At 33.0% G+C, this 19,303-nt stretch overlaps 1 protein-coding gene across 1 annotated transcript in view; it reads right to left on the reverse strand.

The window, feature by feature from the left end:
* Positions 1-257: 257 nt before the first annotated feature.
* Mier1 (MIER1 transcriptional regulator) overlaps positions 258-19,303 on the reverse strand; it is a 61,435-nt gene continuing 42,389 nt past the window's right edge. The window contains 7 exon segments of the mRNA XM_047539753.1: positions 258-2,738; positions 7,351-7,490; positions 11,653-11,707; positions 11,710-11,779; positions 14,771-14,865; positions 16,035-16,116; positions 16,836-16,987. Of these exon segments, the coding sequence (XP_047395709.1) occupies positions 2,410-2,738; positions 7,351-7,490; positions 11,653-11,707; positions 11,710-11,779; positions 14,771-14,865; positions 16,035-16,116; positions 16,836-16,987 (923 nt within the window). The 3' untranslated portion in view covers positions 258-2,409.

Genomic DNA, 19,303 nt, shown 5'->3' on the forward strand with positions numbered 1-19,303 from the left:
GCTTTGCTGGGGTGGGAGTGGGGTAGGGGGACTAAGTAACTATTAACAAAGGCTTCTTTTCCCAATGCAGTTTGTCAAGAGTTCAAGAGTTATGAAATGTACTAAATCTTAAGCAAATTAAATTCATGATATTACTAAAAAATTTTAAATAGTGCAATGACTTATCAAATTATAGTGGCTGTGTTATGAAGAGAAGTGTGAAATGTCTGTATAAACACAAAATACAATTAAATATTTAAGAAAAGCTGAACATTATGTATTATAATAGTGGAATGTTCATTATGCATACTTTAAAAAGACAAGAAAAGTAAAATTTTCCTAACATTTATACATGTGCCACATTTATAATCATGCCTGAGAATTTACTTAAAACATTCCTGTAATAAGTTTGTAAGAACTTCACAAACCAGCAAACAAAATGCATCTTTTAAAAAAGGTGAAAATGGCAATTCTAATATTGCAACCATTTAAACAGCACAGCATTGCTATTCTTTTAAAACATTTCTATAGACCATCTTTGACAAAGAGCTAGGATGCTTTGGATTCATTTCATAAAATCTGGTTTAAAAAAGGACCATGACCATCTGCTAAAGCTACTGCCATTCTGGATAAATTAAGGTTTTAAGTAAAACAAACAAAAACAAAAAATTCCTTGCTTCTTGACACTTCTACCCAAAGCTTTGATTTACTTGTATATTTATGTAACAACAGTGAATGTACATTATATGACATCAAGTGTTGTAAAGTGGCTTTTAACACTGTTTGGGGAACAAAGTTGTTCACATTGGTGAAAGGAAGCAGTCTGAACAAATGTTAATAATACCTTGTGGGGGTAAGGCCTAAATGACAATTACTCAGTGCAAACCTCTACTCAGTTGCATTAGACAATTGAGCCATTAAAAAGAAGACTACTGAAGATTTATTTTAAAAAGGCATTGGCTTCTTGAACTGATGGCTAAAAATGAACTGGAAGAAGCATTTGGGGATATGTCTGTGAGAAAAGAATAGTTAATAATCTTTTATAAAAGTCTGGATATAGGTTGGTCTATCAGCTGTATAAAACTACATTTCTTAACAAGAATTTTGCACTAAAAATAAAATGGCACCCTTACAAGACTATGCAGATGGATAATCCTGTTTGTCATCACTCAGAGCAATGGTTTTATATATATATCTTATTTTCATTCTGGAAAAACATTATCAAATCTGGAAAACTGGCTTATATTGCAAAAGTCTGAAAACTCTTCAAACTCCATCACTTCCTCATAAAATCAAAACAGTTGCCTATCAAGTTACTCCTTGTGTGCCAATATCTTAATATCGCTTAACCTTTTCCCCTCTATTGATTTAATGCAAAAATGGGAATTTGTAATGCATATAAAAATAACTAAACAGGAGTCTAGTCAGCATGACACATTTAAGCTGACATTAAACCTTTGTTTTGCTTAAAAAATAATTTTGAAAATTATAGCAAATGCAAAACAAACTGTGCAATCTAAGCATCATGCTTAATTTCAGAATTCTCAAATTACTTGTCCATAAGTAGAAATTTATTTTCACTATTCTTTATGAAGGCTTTTACCACCTGGATAAGAAACAGGACTTAGTTATACACAAACACTTAAAAATTCATTAGAAAAACCTTAGCAAAATAAAATGAAAGCTGACAGACTCAGGATATCAATTCCTCTCATAAAAGTTTATCAACTGTACAAGTTAAGAAAATTATACAAGCTTTTTTGTATTAAGAAAGGACAGCTCAGTCAAGACATATGTACTGTAAAAATCTTTCAAAGGCTACAAAGAATCTGGAAAAATACAGAATGTATTTCTTAAGCCCAGATAAGAATATGGAAAGACATCATTGATGTCAACAATTTTACATATACAAACCTGACTTGGTTTATTTTTAAACTTCTATATATAAAAAATCATGCTAGCATAACTTTCAGGATTCATAAGGGTTCCCTTAATAATGATACTCAATTTATATGGAGAGAAAATGCCTTTTATAAGGACATTTCAAGAAACTCAGAAAAACAGGTGTTAAGCAGAACTTTGAACTTGTTTTTTGGGGATATTACTCCATATGAAACTAAAGAAAAATTATCTTGTAGTGAACTTTTATGATTAATATATCAAATGAGAAGGTACTGATATCTTTACTTCATTCAAATTTGCTAAAATTATTTTCTATATCCTTAAAAGGGTCTGACAGTTGTGCAGTAAAAGAACTTGAAAAAGGCAGAATTGTAAAATCTTATTTCCTAAAAAGTTATGATTCAATTAGAATTTTCAAATTTTAACCAATTGCTGTAGGAAATAAAAAATTTTTAAGGTAACCCATCAACCCTGAAAATTTTAGACACACCAGAATTTTCTCCAAATAAAGTAAAATAGGTCTAAAATTTAGTCATCTGTGTTTTCAAGTTCTTCAAATTTTCCATGTGATATTGCTTCTTGGAAAAATTCAGAAGAACCAGGACTTTCTTTTCCATTGCTATTTACCCTTCGCCTTTTGGCAGGTCTCTCACTTTTTTCATCCAAATCATTTTCATTTCTTGCAGTCATATGGGCAAGTTTTGGGTCAGTGGTTAAGTTATCTGTTTCATAACCATTAGTATCCATGTCTGCGTGAAGTGGTTTCTTATTTCCACCTGTTGGTCCATTGACGTGTAATCCTTCAACTTTTACTTCTTCTTTGTTTAATATTTCACCTGGTCCATTAGATGACACCCCTAAGTAGGAAGAAAGATAAATAAAACTGCTAGTACAAAAAAGTTAAATTTGTAAAGTATTATAATACAGCTATTGCAAAATACCTTTTCATCAAAAAGCTAAGTATCAAATCTGTATACAGATATGGTCTGAATTGTGGCTCTTACTAGTTGCATGATGTTAGGCAAGCTCCTTATACTCTGTATCAGTTTCATCACATATACTCAAATAAGGATCAAAACAGGTTTACCTCACAATATGCCTTGTGAAAATCAAGTAAGTTAATAAATATAAAGAACAAAGAACAGAATTTGGCATATGTTAACTTTTTTTCATTTTGTGCTGGGGACTGAACCCAGGGGGACTTTACTGCTAGTTACATCCAATGCCCTTTGTATTTTTTATTTTGAGAGTGCCTTCAACTGCTGAAGTTGCCCTCAAACCTATGATCCTCCTACCTTGGCCTCCCAAGTTGCTGGGATTACAGGTGTGTTCCATTGTATCCTGCAGAATTTGGCATATGTTAAAAGACTACTAGGTATTATGTAACAACAAAGAGGCATTGGCAGCTCAAGAGGCTGAGGCAGGAGGACCAGGAGTTCAAAGCCAGCCTCAGGAACTTAGCAAGGCCCTAAGCAACATGGAGAGACCCTGTCTGTAAATAAAACATAAAAAATGGGCTGGGCAAGGCCAACATCATTCTAAATAAAGAAAAACTGAAAGCATTCCCTCTAAAAACTGTAATGCCCTCTTTCACCACTTCTATTCAACACAGTCCTGGAAACTCTAGCCAAAGCAATTAGACAAAAGAGCAGAAAAAAGAAATTATAGAAAAAGAAGAACTTAAACTATCACTATTTGCCCATGACATGATTCTATATTTAGAGATCCATAATATTCCACCAGAAAACTTCTAGAACTAATAAACGAATTCAGCAAAGTAGCAGGATATAAAATCAACGCCAATAAATCCAATGCATTTCTCATGATTCTATATTTAGAAGATCCAAAAGATTCCATCAGAAAATTTCTAGAACTAATAAATGAATTCAGCAAAGTAGCAGGATATAAAATCAACACCCATAAATCAAATGCATTTCTATACATAAGTGATGAAACCACTGCAAGAGAAATGAGGAAAATTATCCCATTCACAATAGCCTCAAAAATAAAATACTTGAGAATCAATCTCACAAAAGAGGTGAAAGACCTCCACAATGAAAACTACAGAACACTAAAGAAAGAAATTGAAGAAGACCTTAGAAGATGGAAAGATCTCCCATGTTCTTGGATAGGCAGAATTAATATTGTCAAAATGGCCATACTACCACAAGTGCTATACAAATTCAATGCAATTCCAATTAAAATCCCAATGATGTACCTCATAGAAGTAGAGTAAGCAATTATGAAATTCATTTGGAAAAATAAAGAGATTCAGAATAGGCAAAGCAATCCTTAGCAAGAAGAGTAAAGCAGGAGGTATTAAAATACCAGACCTTAAACTATATTACAGAGAAATAGTAGTAAAAATGGCATGGCATCAAAATAGACATGTAGACCAATGGTACAAAATCGAAGACACAGAGACAAACCCACATAAATGTGGTTATCTACTACTAGACAAAAGCACCAAAAACATACATTGGAGAAAAGACAGGCTCTCGATAAAAGGTGCTAGGAAAACTGGAAATCCAAAAGTAACAAAATGAAATTAAACCACTATTTCTCACTCTGCACAAAAATCAACTCCAAGTGGATTAAAATCTGAGGCACTAGAACAGAGAACTGTGCCTAATAGAAGAAAAAGTAGGTCCAAATCGTCATCATGTCAGCTTAGGACCTGACTTCCTTAACTAGACTCCTAAAGTGCAAGAAGTAAAATCAAGAATCAATAAATGGGATGGATTCAAAGTAAAAAACTTCTTCTCAGCAAAGGAAATAATAACATGAAGAGAGAGCCTACAGAATGGGAGAAAATCTTTGCCATACGCACCTCTGCACCTCAGAGAGAGCACTAATCTCCAGGAACATAAAGAACTCAAAAACTTTACACCAAAAATACAAGTAACCCTATTATTAAATGGTCTAAGGAACTGAACAGACACTTCACAGAAGAAGAAATACAATCAATTAACAAACATGAAAAAATGTTCATCATCTCTAGCAATTAAAGGAAAACAAAACTACTTTTAAGTGCTTGCCTTGCAGGTGTAAGGCCCTGCCTGGGTCAATTCCCAGCAAAGCAAAACAAAACAACAACAAAAACCACAAAACAAAATAAACGAACAAAAAACCACCACCACCACAACAAAAAGGAAACCACTCTAAGATTTCATCTCACTCTAGTCAGAATGGCAATTATCAAGCATACAAGCAATAATAATTGTTGGCTAGGATGTGGGAGAAAAGGTACACTCTTACATTGCTGGTGGGACTGCAAATTGGTGCAACCACTCTGGAAAGAAGTATGGAGATTCCTCAGAAAACCTGGAATGGAATCACCATTTGACCCAGCTATCCCACTTCTCAGTTTATACCCACAGGACTTAAAATCAGCATATTACAGTGATGTAGCCACATCAATATTTATAGCAGCTCAATTAATAACAGTTAAACTATGGAACCAACCTAGATGCCCTTCAATAGGATAGATAAAGAAAATGTGGTACATATGCACAATGGAACATTACTCAGCCTTAAAGAAGAATGAAATTATGGCATTTGCAGGTAAATGGATGGAACTAGAGAATATCAAAAGAATATCATGCTAAGTGATATAAGCCGATCCCAAAAAACCAAAGGTCGAATATTTTCTGTTAAGCAGATGCTGAACCATAATGGGGCAGGGGGATAGGGAAGAATGAAGGAACTTTGGATTGTGCAGAAGGGAGTGAGGGGAGGGGTCCGACGGTGGGGATAGGAAGGACAGTACAATTAGACAACCATTATTACCCTACACTGTATGAATATATGATCAGTGTGACTCTGGACCATGTATGGCCAGAGGAATGAGAAGTTATGCTTCATTTGTGTACAATGTGTCAAAATGTATTCTACTATCATGTATAATTAATTAGAACAAATTAAAAATACTAAAAAAAGGAAATTAGACTCTGAGGGGATCCATCCTTATGAGTGGATTAATGCCATTTAAAAAAAAAAAAAAAGGAGTGGGGGTTGGGAATGTGGCTCAGTGGTTAAATGACCCTGGTTTCAATCTCCTGTACCAAAAAAAAAAAAAAAAAGAGGCATTGGATCTAGTAGCCTAAATAAGCTGAACTGAAGAGATATGCATAAACTTTCTAGATTTAGCAAAAGGGCTGACTTTCTAAATCCATGTAAAAACAAAACCAATGGTTTTTATTATAGAAACTTAAATTTTCTACTGCCATATAAAATTAAGATACTGTAACTTTTGTATTCTTAATGAAATCTATGGGTTTTGTGCTTTAAAAGATCACACACTGTATTTACCTCAGAAGATTTAAATAATCTGTTTTTTAAAAAGTAATGCTGTAGTGTCCAAACATACACTTAAAAGTGCTAAAAGTAAATAAAAATTCCTCCACAACAGGTTAAAAAAAGTAAAAGCATAATTATCCTAATAAAAGTAAAGAATGATAGATCATTAGAGTTCATGGCAAAATGGAATTCAAATTTTGGTGATAGGAAGTAAACACAGGACCTACCACTAGAGATAATTATTAAGTTTAATTACGTGAAAAATATTCAGCATAAAGAATAAGCCTCAAGTATTACATTCTGGTTAAAATAAAATATTCTATTTTTCTTAGCTCAAAAATGCACTTAAACAAAGGGATTAATGTATCATGAGATACTGTATCATGAGATACATCAAGGTTATTATGCTATCAATATTATGCTTAAATATTCAAAGCAGCACCCTTATTACCCACTTTTTTTTCTTTATATGCTTACAGCTAAGTGCTGTAGTGACAAAAGCACTCAAGGTATTTCATTATAATTGTGAAATGCCTGGAACTCTGGTCTAAAAGTTAACACCAATACTTATATCCAGGCATCACTCCACCTAGATAAGGAGAGATGCTACTGTAAACACATTTCTTAAAAAGAAATGGTCACTGTCGGTAGTATGCTTTAATATTTACTTTTTAGGAATATTAATGGAAATTCTTTCCAGTTACTATGTATTCTGTGACTTTTAAAATATGTATGCTGACATTATGTATATTTCATATTTTACTTAAAATTTTCATTTTCTGTTTTAGAAGTCTGATAAACCCAAACTAAGTTTCTTTTTTCTTTTTTTTGAAGGTGATCGGATCCTTTTTTTAAAATACTTTTTTTAGTTGTAAATGAACACTATTAATTAATTAATTAATTAATTAATTAATTTATGCCGTGCTGGGGATCAAACCCAGGGCCTTGTGCTTGCAAGGCAAGCACTCTACCAACTGAGCTATCTCCCCAGCCCTATTTTATTTATTTTTATGTAGTGCTGAGGATTGAACTCAGTGCCTCACATGTACAAGGCAAGCACTCTACTACTGAGCTACAACCTCAGTCCCCCAAACTGAGTTTCCTGAGCTATGTACTGAAAGACAGTATCCCTCACCATGAAGAAACAGAAATGTTTAATGAGTTACTTACCATTTTGGTTACTATTGCTTATAGTGCCATCTTCTTTCTCAGACTGGCTATTGCTGCTGTTTGAGGCAGTTGGGGGAGGGGATGGTGCTCGACTTGATGCAGCACTTTCACTTTCATCCAAAAGCCGATCCATGTAGTCCCTTAAAATTTAAGGTAAATAATAATACAATTATTTTCTTATAATAAAAAAGGGCTTAAAATTAAAATTAGCTGAGGTTAAATTTTCAATTCTTCATTAACAAAAACATCCTAATTTTCACTTCCATTCAATCTAGTGCCTCCTGCACCAGGATCTAAACATTTAAATGGAAAATTCCCTTTGGTTACATGTTTGTAGGGAAAATGTATAAAGGCTTTAAACTAGCAAATTTTAAAGACCCATGAAAGTTTAAAAACTTAAATTTGTAGGCAAGTGTTCAGAGTAGCTCAATTAAAACTGAAGGATCTGCAAGTGAAGAGACTGGGATGTTGTTATCAAGAAAACAAATTAAGTTCTGAACAAATGTTGGACTTTTAAAGTTCCTAAAAGCAGAAGGAAGATAAATGGGGGCACAATGAAGAAGACTGACCATCTCTAAAAATCTCTTCTAAATACCTTCTATTATAGATCTGAGCTATAATAAACTAAGTTCTCAGACTTATCTGTAGATTTTATCCTATCAGTATCTATTAAGGTGAGCTCAATTCTTCCCTGTGTTAGTCATAATGACATTGGGCTAGGGTGAGAAGATCTGGGTTACATACTTGGCTCTTTTTGAGGGTCAGTGTCTTTACCTAGAAAATGCAGATAAGTTATACCCATCCCATCTATCACACGCTTGTTCTATTTGGTATGTATGACAATGTTTTGTAAACTACAAAGGTCAGCAAACTATGTACTGTGGGCTAGCCACCTATTTTTGTAAAGTTTTACTGGTATGCAGTCACACGTATTAGTGTCTATAACTGTCTTCCTGCAATGACAACAGAGTTGGGTAGTTGTGACAGAGACCTTAGGATCTGCAGAGACTAAAATATTTATTCTTTATCTCTTTACATAAAGAAGATATTTGCTGATTCCTGTACTAAAATATAATCCTCCAAGGGCAGGAGCTTTAGTCTATTTTGTTTACCACTACACCAATAAATTTAATAAATACATATTTATTTTAAAATTTCTTTGAAATAAGATTAAAATGAATCTCTTGAAACTTTGCAATAAGGTTAAGAATGTGAATAAGAAGGAAATAGTTAAACCTCTTATGACTTCGCTGAAATTCTGTGGAAAGAATCTACAATATACTCTTAATTGTGTTATAAACTTATTATATTTATCACCACTGTCACCTGGGTTATGAGGATATAAGGATATGAGGAATTTAGTACTCAACCTCAAGATGATTTCAAATAGTCTAAGATACAAAGCTAATGCCTATCACAGAAACATATATGACTGTGACTGAATCAATTTAATATCGTAGGCATTATTTTCCTCATTTGTAAGTGGAGATTAGAATTAAAACTCAATGGTTTTTAAGTCCTCTTTCAGCTCTCTGCTACTCATTATAATTACAGAACAATGACAAATAATTTGAAGTACAAGGAAATAGACATGAGTTTGATGAATACCAAAGGAATTTCGAAGCTAAGACTAAGAGAACAAGACAAATGATGAGGAAAGGGTGAAAATAAATATAGTTTAGTGAGTATGAATAATGGAGGATGTTAAAAGGCAAAAGGAAGCTAGAGTTGTTACATATCAAATTATTTTAAATTTCTGAATATGGCAATGATACAAAGAACACTGTCATTTTTCTAAAGATGAATGAAATTTCCAATTTTCATGTGGCTGGCTGGATCTTTCAAAAACTATGTAGGTAGGTAGAAAAGTAGCAAACATGCTTACAAATGGAAGGTAAAAATTTAGTGGGAAAATAAACTTTCAGGTAATGTGTTCTGAACTATGGATTTTGATCTTACTATGGTTAAGAAAAATTCACACAAATTTTTCCCTTTAAGCATTAATTTTATGTTTTAATACAACATTTAAAATGCAACTTTTAATAGAAAATGGAAGCAAGCCAGAAAATTTTCTCCATGTTTACAAAAAAAAAACCCTACAATTTCTCCCTATCTGAAAAATCATGTACAGTTTGATTACTGCTTCTTATGGAAGACTGTACAGCTAAAAAGGATGACTATCAGTTAAAAAAAAATCATGGTTCTTTCAATTTTAAAAAACATAAAAGACCCAGAGGAGTTATAACTGATGCCTACAAAACCATGGTAATCCTGCCTAAGGGAAAAAATACATTTGTTCACATCATAACATTTCATCAAGGGACCACTGTTAACGCTTGTAGTCTGAGATAATAGAAGATATGGGTTACTATGCTTATTCCATCCCAGAATACTTAACCTTAAGAGGATTCAAGCTTACGGATATAAGTATCTTCAAAAAGTTTTCATAAACTATGGAAAGATTATTATAGAAACTAGAATGTTTGGTGGTACATCCCTACCTAACCTGTTGAGCTTGACGTCACAGAGGACCAACTAAGCCAGCCCACAACACTTCCCTTGGTGATGCTTTCTCAAAGAGAAAACTGGATGAACCATGAGTCTGACCCAGAATGACAACTCTTATGTTCTTACTGCTGATGATGACAGATTGACTGTAGTTCATGTGTGAACATTATTTCTGAAATGGGTGAAAAAAATGAAAGATGTTACTATTATTTTTCCCTACAGAATAGTTGAAAACTGAGACTATTTTAAGATATACTCTGCCTACTGGAGAGATATATTTAGTCCCATAGCATAATGCTTGTATACTATCAATGAATAACCTATAAAAATTATAATTTCAATAACACTAAGTAGTTAGATAAAATTTGGAATGCTGCTCTATATGAAATTCCACCCTAGCAATCATCAGCTTTGAATAACAAGGGAGGAGGTACACAGTCCATTGTCTCATGATTTCCAAGAACCAATCAAACTCATTTATTCCTTTTTAGACTTTTGGGCTTTAGAACACTGGATCCTCCATGGAAGTGACCAAGAGAGACATATAGTATAAATTAATGTGACCAAGAAAGCCTAGGAGTTTGAAAAGCATAATCAAATATACATAACATACATATCTTTGAAAAGCAATTATTTTGCCAGTCTTAACTAAGAATATATTTACTGATGCATATTGATGAAATCAAGTCATAGCTTTGCATTATTTTTATTCTGTAAACATTAGGGAATAATCAAGGGCAGTATCATATACAGTTAATTCTGTCTTAACAATCCATTGACATTTTAGAACAATTCATGTGGGACAAAGAGTTCTATACTCAGGATGGGGTTGTGGCTCAGTGGTAGAGCGCTTGCCTACCATGTGTGAGGCAATGGGTTTGATCCTCAGTGCTACATAAAAAATAAATAAAATAAAGGTATTGTGTCCATCTAAAATAAAAAAAAAAAAATTTAAAAAAGTTCAATACTCTCTGTGCTTTATGTAACAAGTAACAAATTACCAGGAGTGGTGGTAGACTGCTTTATTCCAAAACCAGACTGAATGAGGCTAAAAGAATTTGATGCATGAGAACTGCATTGGTTTAACAAAACATTTTGCACAGACTGGATACAACAACCCATATCTGTGTTATTGGGAGAAAGCTAGAGTTGGATTACTGATCATTAAATATTACTTCTGATGAAGATTCAGCACAGCTAGGAAAAAGGAAGTCACTATGTGCATTTTCCTTCTTCTGTTAAACAGTGGCAAAAAAGAAGATGCGATTTGACCTGATTTATTATATTCCTTTGCTTTTTCCTTTTTACAACATCATATTCAAATCTTGTTTTGGTTCTTGGGATCAAAATTGATTGGACAAGGAAAAATATTAATTTTCCTTCCTCTTTAAAGGGCCTCTACTAGTCATATCACCCTAGTTTTAGAAAGCAAGTGGTCTTTCTTCTTTCCTATTTCCAATGCTCTCAATGAATTATCAGGGATCAAAACTGTATATGCATACACTGAATGGAATAGAATTCGACACACTTTTTCACAGTTCTGTTTCTTCTCAGGGGTATATAATAAAAATATACACTCTACGCTTTAATGATAGGTTTGTTACTTTGAATAATATGAGGTGTGGCTTACAATCTTTTATAAGATATTGAAAAGTCTAAATGTCCTATGAAGGCAAAAATATAAACTGATGTAATTCTATTACAAAATTAAAAATCTAAAAACCATTATACTTTTAATAAAGTCCTAGAAAAGTTAGAAAAAATATTTTTCTGTAAAGAAAAAAATTAACTCACGTTACACCAGGATGAAGATTATATTTCTTTTTTCCAAATCGTGTTTGCTGGGCAAGAAATCATAACGTTCCGATTTTTTCCACATATAATAGAATGCTACACATTCACCAACTGATCTTGTTCGTACCTAAAACAAACAAACTTGTTTTTAAAAATCACGTACTTCTTTTTTTTTGGGTGGGTGGGGGGTAACGGGGATTGAACTCAGGGGTACTCAAACCACATCCCCAGCCCTATTTTTTGTATTTTATTTAGAGACAGGGTCTCATTAAGTAGCTTAGAGCCTCTTCACTGCTGAAGCTGGCTTTGAACTCAAGATCCTGCTGTCTCAGCCTCCCAAGTCACTGGGATTACAGGCATGCACCATGGCGCCCGGCTCTCATCTACTTCTTAATAGTTATTTTATGAAAAAACATTTGAAGTTTGAAAATAAACTTATCTTTAACTGATCTATAATATGTATGAAATACAACACTGCAGCAACTGTGTTGAAAGCTTCTTTCTAAGCTTCCAGTAAGAGAATTAATGCTTTGGTAATTAATTAATCTGGTCTTCAGATATTTAATATTATACTTTTTAAAAGGCTACCATCCTAAATATTTACTAGAAAGTAAATGCTCTTCTATTGAAAATGTCTGGAATTGGCATTTAGGTGAAAAACAAATATTACAAACAGTTTGAAAATACTTCTTCTCACAGAGCACCTAAACTTTAAACTCTTTCAGAAGATTCTCATACTAGTCCCAACAACAACCCAGGCTAATATAATTTACTTTCTAGAAGTCTGAGGAGGATATGTCACAGTGTGATAAAAGTGATCATAATTATGCTTATGTTTTGTTTACTAAGTTACTCCTATGCCTTACTGTGCTGTAACTATGTGTGCAAATGAATGGCTCCCCTCACATAATGTTTAAGACCCATGGGGATTAACAAATGATGCTCACAAAACCCCCTTTTTCACTATTTAGCTTGGAGAGCCGTTAAAGTTGATGTGCACAAATAAAATACTGGGAGTTAAAAGGAGAAAAGGGTTATCCAAATTAGTATTGAGGATGGATGATAATAGTACTTTAACCGATAAAATTTCTGAACTTGAAGCAGATATCCTATGGCACTGATTTACCTTCCTTATCCTTCCTGTTGATCCCTTCCTTAACCAATATATATTTTTCTTCCTCTGCTTACCTTTACAACTTTGAATCATTTTTCTCTGAGACTGAAAGTGATGGGAGGACTTTAAAAAATCATCCTCTTCTCGATTTTTGTCTCTGAATCTTATTTCTCAGACAAATTTAAGCCAAATCAAAAAACTTCAATGAAATAATACTTTATAATAGGTCTTATGATTAAGATCTGAATTTTAATTCCAACTGTGAAAATAAATTCCTGATATTTTCAACAAATCATTATTCTTCCTCAGGGAATTATTGTTCTCCTTTTGTTCACTGGAGCAACTAGGATGTAAGTCAGATGACTTCTACACATTAAAAGATCATCTTCTCAAATGTTTTATAAAGAAATCAAGGTCTTATTCTTGATAAGACTTAATATTAAGACCTTTTGGGCTCATAGTTTCAAGCCACCTAGTAAGTTCTTACTCCTTTAAAAAAAAAAAAAAGATATGTAGTTAGGGGTTGGTGCTTCTGCTAATTATATCAGTTACCATTTCAGGGATGCCCTCTATAAGGAATCTAGCATGGTTTGTATAGTAATATTTGAATTCAATCAAAAATCTAGAAAAATCTGATCAAAAATGTCCCTTTCAACAATGAAGTAATGGATTAAAAAAAATCAGAAACAGAGTCAATCATTAGCATAGAGTGCTAATTATATTTGAGATTATCAGATGATCTGGACACATTAGGGTCATACACTTTTGACACCAAGTTTATCTATCGTTATTCCTAAATCTTAAGACTCAAAATTTCTCTTTTATTACTTATGTCTGATGCTAATAACCAAAACATAAGATAATTGAGAATGAACTAATTAATGTATATCAAAATTAAGAAAAACTCAGGATCTGTAAGTCACTTTCTTTTATTTAATGAACATGAACTAAAGTCAAATACGTGGTGAAACAAATCAATTGGACGTAATCTGATTATAAGAAGCATACAAAAAGAGGAAAAAGACTATTTGAGAACTTCAGCCATAAGCCCAGGCACTTAAAACACAGTCCTACACAAGTTATCATATAAAACACATAAGCTATTCTTAAGGAAATATGTATAGCTAAGCTTCTTGAATTCACTAAAAGTAATATGATGCTCACAAGCTGAGAGATTAATTTCTTATTTTAAATTTTGAGTCTTCAGTTTTGTGGGAACAACTCATTTTCCTTTACTATCACTTGGTAGGTATTATTGAAAATCATACCTGAATTAAGCTGTAATAATTAAAACTCAAACAAATTTGCAAGTAATTATAAAGTTCTTTGGGGAGATATACTATATGATTCATACTATCATTGCAGAATGATAATCACATTAAATTATGAGTTTATGATGATGATAATTTATAATAAAGTCAATCTATTAAACAGATTCCTGAAACATTAAATCTTAATGGGATTTTAAACCATTCAGGAATTATGCAAATGTGACAAATATTTTAATTGTCAAGAATGTCATGTTAAAAGTGCTTCAAAATTTCAACATTATTTTAAAGACCCTCCTTTAAAACATCTTGTCACAAGAGTTGGGGATGTGGCTCAGGGGCAAAGCACTTATGTGAGGCCCTGAGATCAATTCTTAGAGAGAGAGAGAGAGAGAGAGAGAGAGAAAGAGAGAGACAGACACACAGACACACACACCTTGACAGAAAACAACTATAAGTAATTGCATTATACACAAATACCACAACCAGAAGTTGATTAACATACTTGAGTTCAATTCTCAATACTTCTAATAATATGCACTGAAAATAGTCACCTGGAAAATTTATGTCAGGAAGTTTAGGCAAGCATACTACAACAGTTGTAAGCCAAAAGATTATAATATTCATTACAAAAACTTTAACATAAGAAAATATAGCAACTTAAGAGAGTAAAATGATTTGGGTTAAACTAGCTTGCTTTCTTTCTGTAAAAGGAAGAACATTTATCATTACTTACTTTATTAGCCTGAATCAAATGAAAATCTTTTCCATAGGCCTTCAGCCCTTGTTCAAAATTTCTACATTCTTCCTCTGTCCAAACAGATAATTCCTCTGACAAAATCAGGGGGGAAACTGTTAAGTCATATTGTTCCAAATGTTGCATACAACAAACAAAACTGCAAATATAACTTTCTGGTTAAAAAAATGAGGGAAGTACTTTATTCCTAGCTTATTAGAGAAGATAAAGTAACAAAAACTGATTTAATAAAATTTTTAATGATTTGGTCTCTCCAGCCTTCACTTGGGCCACTTAAAAATTCTTCATAATTCAAATATATTAGCCACTTTAATTGCTGATATTTGCTAAGTTATTTCTTACTTCAAACTCTTAAAGAATTACTTTGTGCATCCGACCTCATTCATCCTTTCACCTAGACAATTCTTACACATCCCAGCAAAAATATCATTTTGTTTTAGAAGCTTCCTCTAAAACCCTCACTCTATCCTCAACTAAGGTTAAGTCCAACTACAACAGATTTTTTTAAGTTGTAGATGAACACAATACTGTTAATTTTATTCATTTATTTTCATGTGGTGCTGAGAATTGAACCTAGTGTCTCACACGTGCTAGCCAAGTGCTCTACCACTGAGTTCTCCCTGGAAGAACTCATCATAACTATTACTCTCTCTAGGTTGCCAGGTACCATGAAGGTAGAGACTTTGTTTATAATTATGCCCTCAGAACTCAGAAGGCCCTCAAGTATTTGTTGAATAAATAAGCTATCTCTCACTTGTTACTTAACTATATGTAAACAGTACTCTTAGGTAAAGTGGGGGTTACAGTAAAAAAGGAAAAAAATCTGAATTTTAGTTATAGAATCATTACTTATGAGTTATTTCTGCCTCAATCAAGTTACTTTTTAGTTCAGAGATCTCAGTCTTACAATTTTAAAGTTAGGGTAACATTTGTTATTATTTAGCTCACAGGGATTACTACCAAGACTAAATAATAAAATATTTATAAACATATTCTGAAATTATAAAGCATTATATACTTTTGTATTTTTCACTTAAATGGACTCCCCCCCCCATAAAATAGAGACTGACTTAATCCCATTTCCCATAAGGCCTTGTATAACACTTGTATTGTGCAAATATTTATTAAATTCAGAAAAATCAGTATTATTAAGCTTAGGATATATTTAGGTAAACTCAAGAGCTAAATTTTTAAATTTCTGCCGTATCATTAAAACAAGTAAAAAATTAACATTTATGCTTACCTCTAGCTGCTTTTACATTAAATCTTAATCTTCTCAATGCTTCTTCTGTATCAAAATTACATTTAACCAATTCATATAATGCCTAGAAAAATAAGACTTCCATGTATGATCCAGATTATGAACAATTTAATTCAATGCTACAATTTTTTAAAGACTTTACCAGAATTCAGTAGTTACCTGTATCTTTTCAGAATAGTTTTAGTGAATACAATGTAGCACCAAGGAAAAATGAACATGAAGTCAATTTTGATATTCTAAATAGGTAGAGTATATATAAATACTCTTAATTTGGTAACCATAGAATTCTAGAAATTTAGAAATTTAAAATATCTGTATTTCATTTTATATAAAGTCATAATTCCTTTTTTGTGGTTTTCTGAAATTCTTATTATAAACAAATCAGAGGAAAAAACAATGATAAAAAAGATCAAGAAATATGCTGTTATATTAAGGTGCCAGTTTTACCACGTACATAAATTTCTCAGATGAGTATCCCAGCTTGATAATATCCACAGATTCTCAGGGAGAGCCAAAGGTACTTTAAAAAGTATAACAAAAAGCATATACAGGCAAAATAAAACATTATGAGTTTTTTTTTTAATATTGGAGCTTAAATCATTCCAATGAAGTAAGTATGGTAGTAAGTCTTACACTGATTATAACTTCAGATTCCCTGTTAATAACATCATAGGAGTTTTGATGGACATAATAACAACAATCAAATGGAAAACATTTATATTTATAAATGTGTACAGTTAATTTATTTGAGAAAATTTCTGAAGCTGTTTCTTATTCATGTACCTGTTCATTGTCTTTTATGTGAGATCCTTCAGGAATTGCTTCTACACCTTTCTCATCACCTGTTCTTCTAGATGCATCCTTAAGAAATACAATCACTTTATCTTCTGGTAAGTACTCAGGGTCCCACAGGAGCTGATCATCATTTTCATATACTAAATTAGTAAAACAAAATGTTAAAAAAACTGCCCAAAACTGATGAGATTGTATTAAAACACATCATTGAACAAATAGCTTGTACTTAAGAGCCAAATGTTGAAAACTAAATGTGATCTCACTACTTGACTAACTTCTTTCTTGGTTAATATTACAGTCAAAGTGAATTAAGAATTTCACAGAGAGAAGGGACCATTTTTTGGCCCCTTCAGATACAGTCTGACTTTCCTTACCTTTCCCAAATTCCAAGCTCTCTTCATTTGAATTCTGCCTCCACCACTTACTACCTGTATGATCTGAGGCAAGTTATTTCCTTTCTCTCTGCTTCATCTGTGGGATAACTATAACTCTATCTTGTGAAGGTATAGGAATTTAAAGCACTTTAAAACAGTTCTAACATATGAAAGCTCAATGGATGTGAGCTATAATTATTATTTTTGAAAGAATGTATGAAAAATGCTCACCAAATTTTAACACTGCTTATTTTTTGGTGGTGAGATTCAGAGCAATATTTTTTTCTGTCATCTTCATATTTTTCTATAATTATCGACAGTGTGTTATAATGTATACAAAGTTATGTCTATAAAAACAAGTCATAATATTTTTTAAAAAATCTAAGTTTTATCATTGTTACTGTTAAGGTTAAAACCACTATCTCCTACAATGAGAACTACAGAACACTAAAGAAAGAAATTAAAGAAAACCTTAGAAGATGGAAAGATCTCCCATGTTCTTGGATAGGAAGAATTAATATTGTCAAAATGGCCATACTACCAAAAGTGCTATACAGATTCAATGCAATTCCAATTAAAATCCCAATGATGTACCTTACAGAAATAGAGCAAGCAATTATGAAATTCATCTGGAAGAATAAAAAACCCAGAATAGCTAAAGCAATCCTTGGCAGAAAGAGTGAAGCAGGGGGTATCGCAATACCAGATCTTCAACTCTACTACAAAGCAATAGTAACAAAAACGGCATGGTATTGGTACCAAAATAGAAAGGTGGATCAATGGTACAGAATAGAGGACACGGACACAAACCCAAATAAATATAATTTTCTCATACTAGACAAAGGGGCCAAAAATATGCAATGGAGAAAAGATAGCCTCTTCAACAAATGGTGCTGGGAGAATTGGAAATCCATATGCAACAGAATGAAACTAAACCCATATCTCTCACCATGCATGAAACTAAACTCAAAATGGATTAAGGATCTCGGAATCAGACCAGAGACCTTGCATCTTATAGAAGAAAAAGTAGGTCCAGAGCTTCAACATGTCGGCTTAGGACCAGACTTCCTCAATAGGACTCCCATAGCACAAGAAATAAAAGCAAGAATTAATAACTGGGATAGATTCAAACTAAAAAGCTTTCTCTCAGTAAAGGAAACTATCAGCAATGCGAAGAAAGAGCCTACAGAGTGGGAGAAAATCTTTGCCAATCATACTTCAGATAGAGCACTAATCTCCAGAATCTATAAAGAACTCAAAAAACTCTACACCAAGAATGTAAATAACCCAATTGACAAATGGGCTAAGGAAATGAATAGACACTTCACAGAAGAAGATATACAAGCAATCAACAAACATATGGAAAAATGTTCAACATCTCTAGTAATAAGAGAAATGCAAATCAAAACCACCCTAAGATTCCATCTCACCCCAATTAGAATGGCGATTATCAAGAATACAAGCAACAACAGGTGTTGGCGAGGATGTGGGGAGAAAGGTACGCTCTTACATTGCTGGTGGGAATGCAAATTAGTGCAGCCACTCTGGAAAGCAGTGTGGAGATTCCTTAGAAAACTTGGAATGGAACCACCATTTGACCCAGCTATCCCACTCCTTGGCCTATACCCAAAGGACTTAAAATCAGCATATTACAGAGATACAGCCACATCAATGTTCATAGCTGCTCAGTTCACAATAGCCAGATTGTGGAACCAACCTAGATGTCCTTCAATTGATGAATGGATAAAGAAAATGTGGTATATATATGCAATGGAATATTACTCAGCCATAAAGAATGATAAAATTATGGCATTTGCAGGCAAATGGATGAAACTGGAGAATATCATGCTAAGTGAGATAAGCCAATCTCAAAAAACCAAAGGACGAATGATATCGCTAATAAGTGGATGAGGACACATAATGGGGGGTGGGAAGAGTTAGTGTTAGGGTTAGAGTTAGGTTTAGGGAGGGGGGCAAGAATGGAGGAAGGAAGGGCTGTATAGAGGGAAAAGAGGGGTGGGAGGGGTGGGGGGAAGGGAAAAAATAACAGAATGAATCAAACATTACCCTATGTAAATTTAT

Source organism: Sciurus carolinensis, chromosome 1, assembly GCF_902686445.1.
Source record: "Sciurus carolinensis chromosome 1, mSciCar1.2, whole genome shotgun sequence".
NCBI classification, from domain to species: domain Eukaryota; kingdom Metazoa; phylum Chordata; class Mammalia; order Rodentia; family Sciuridae; genus Sciurus; species Sciurus carolinensis.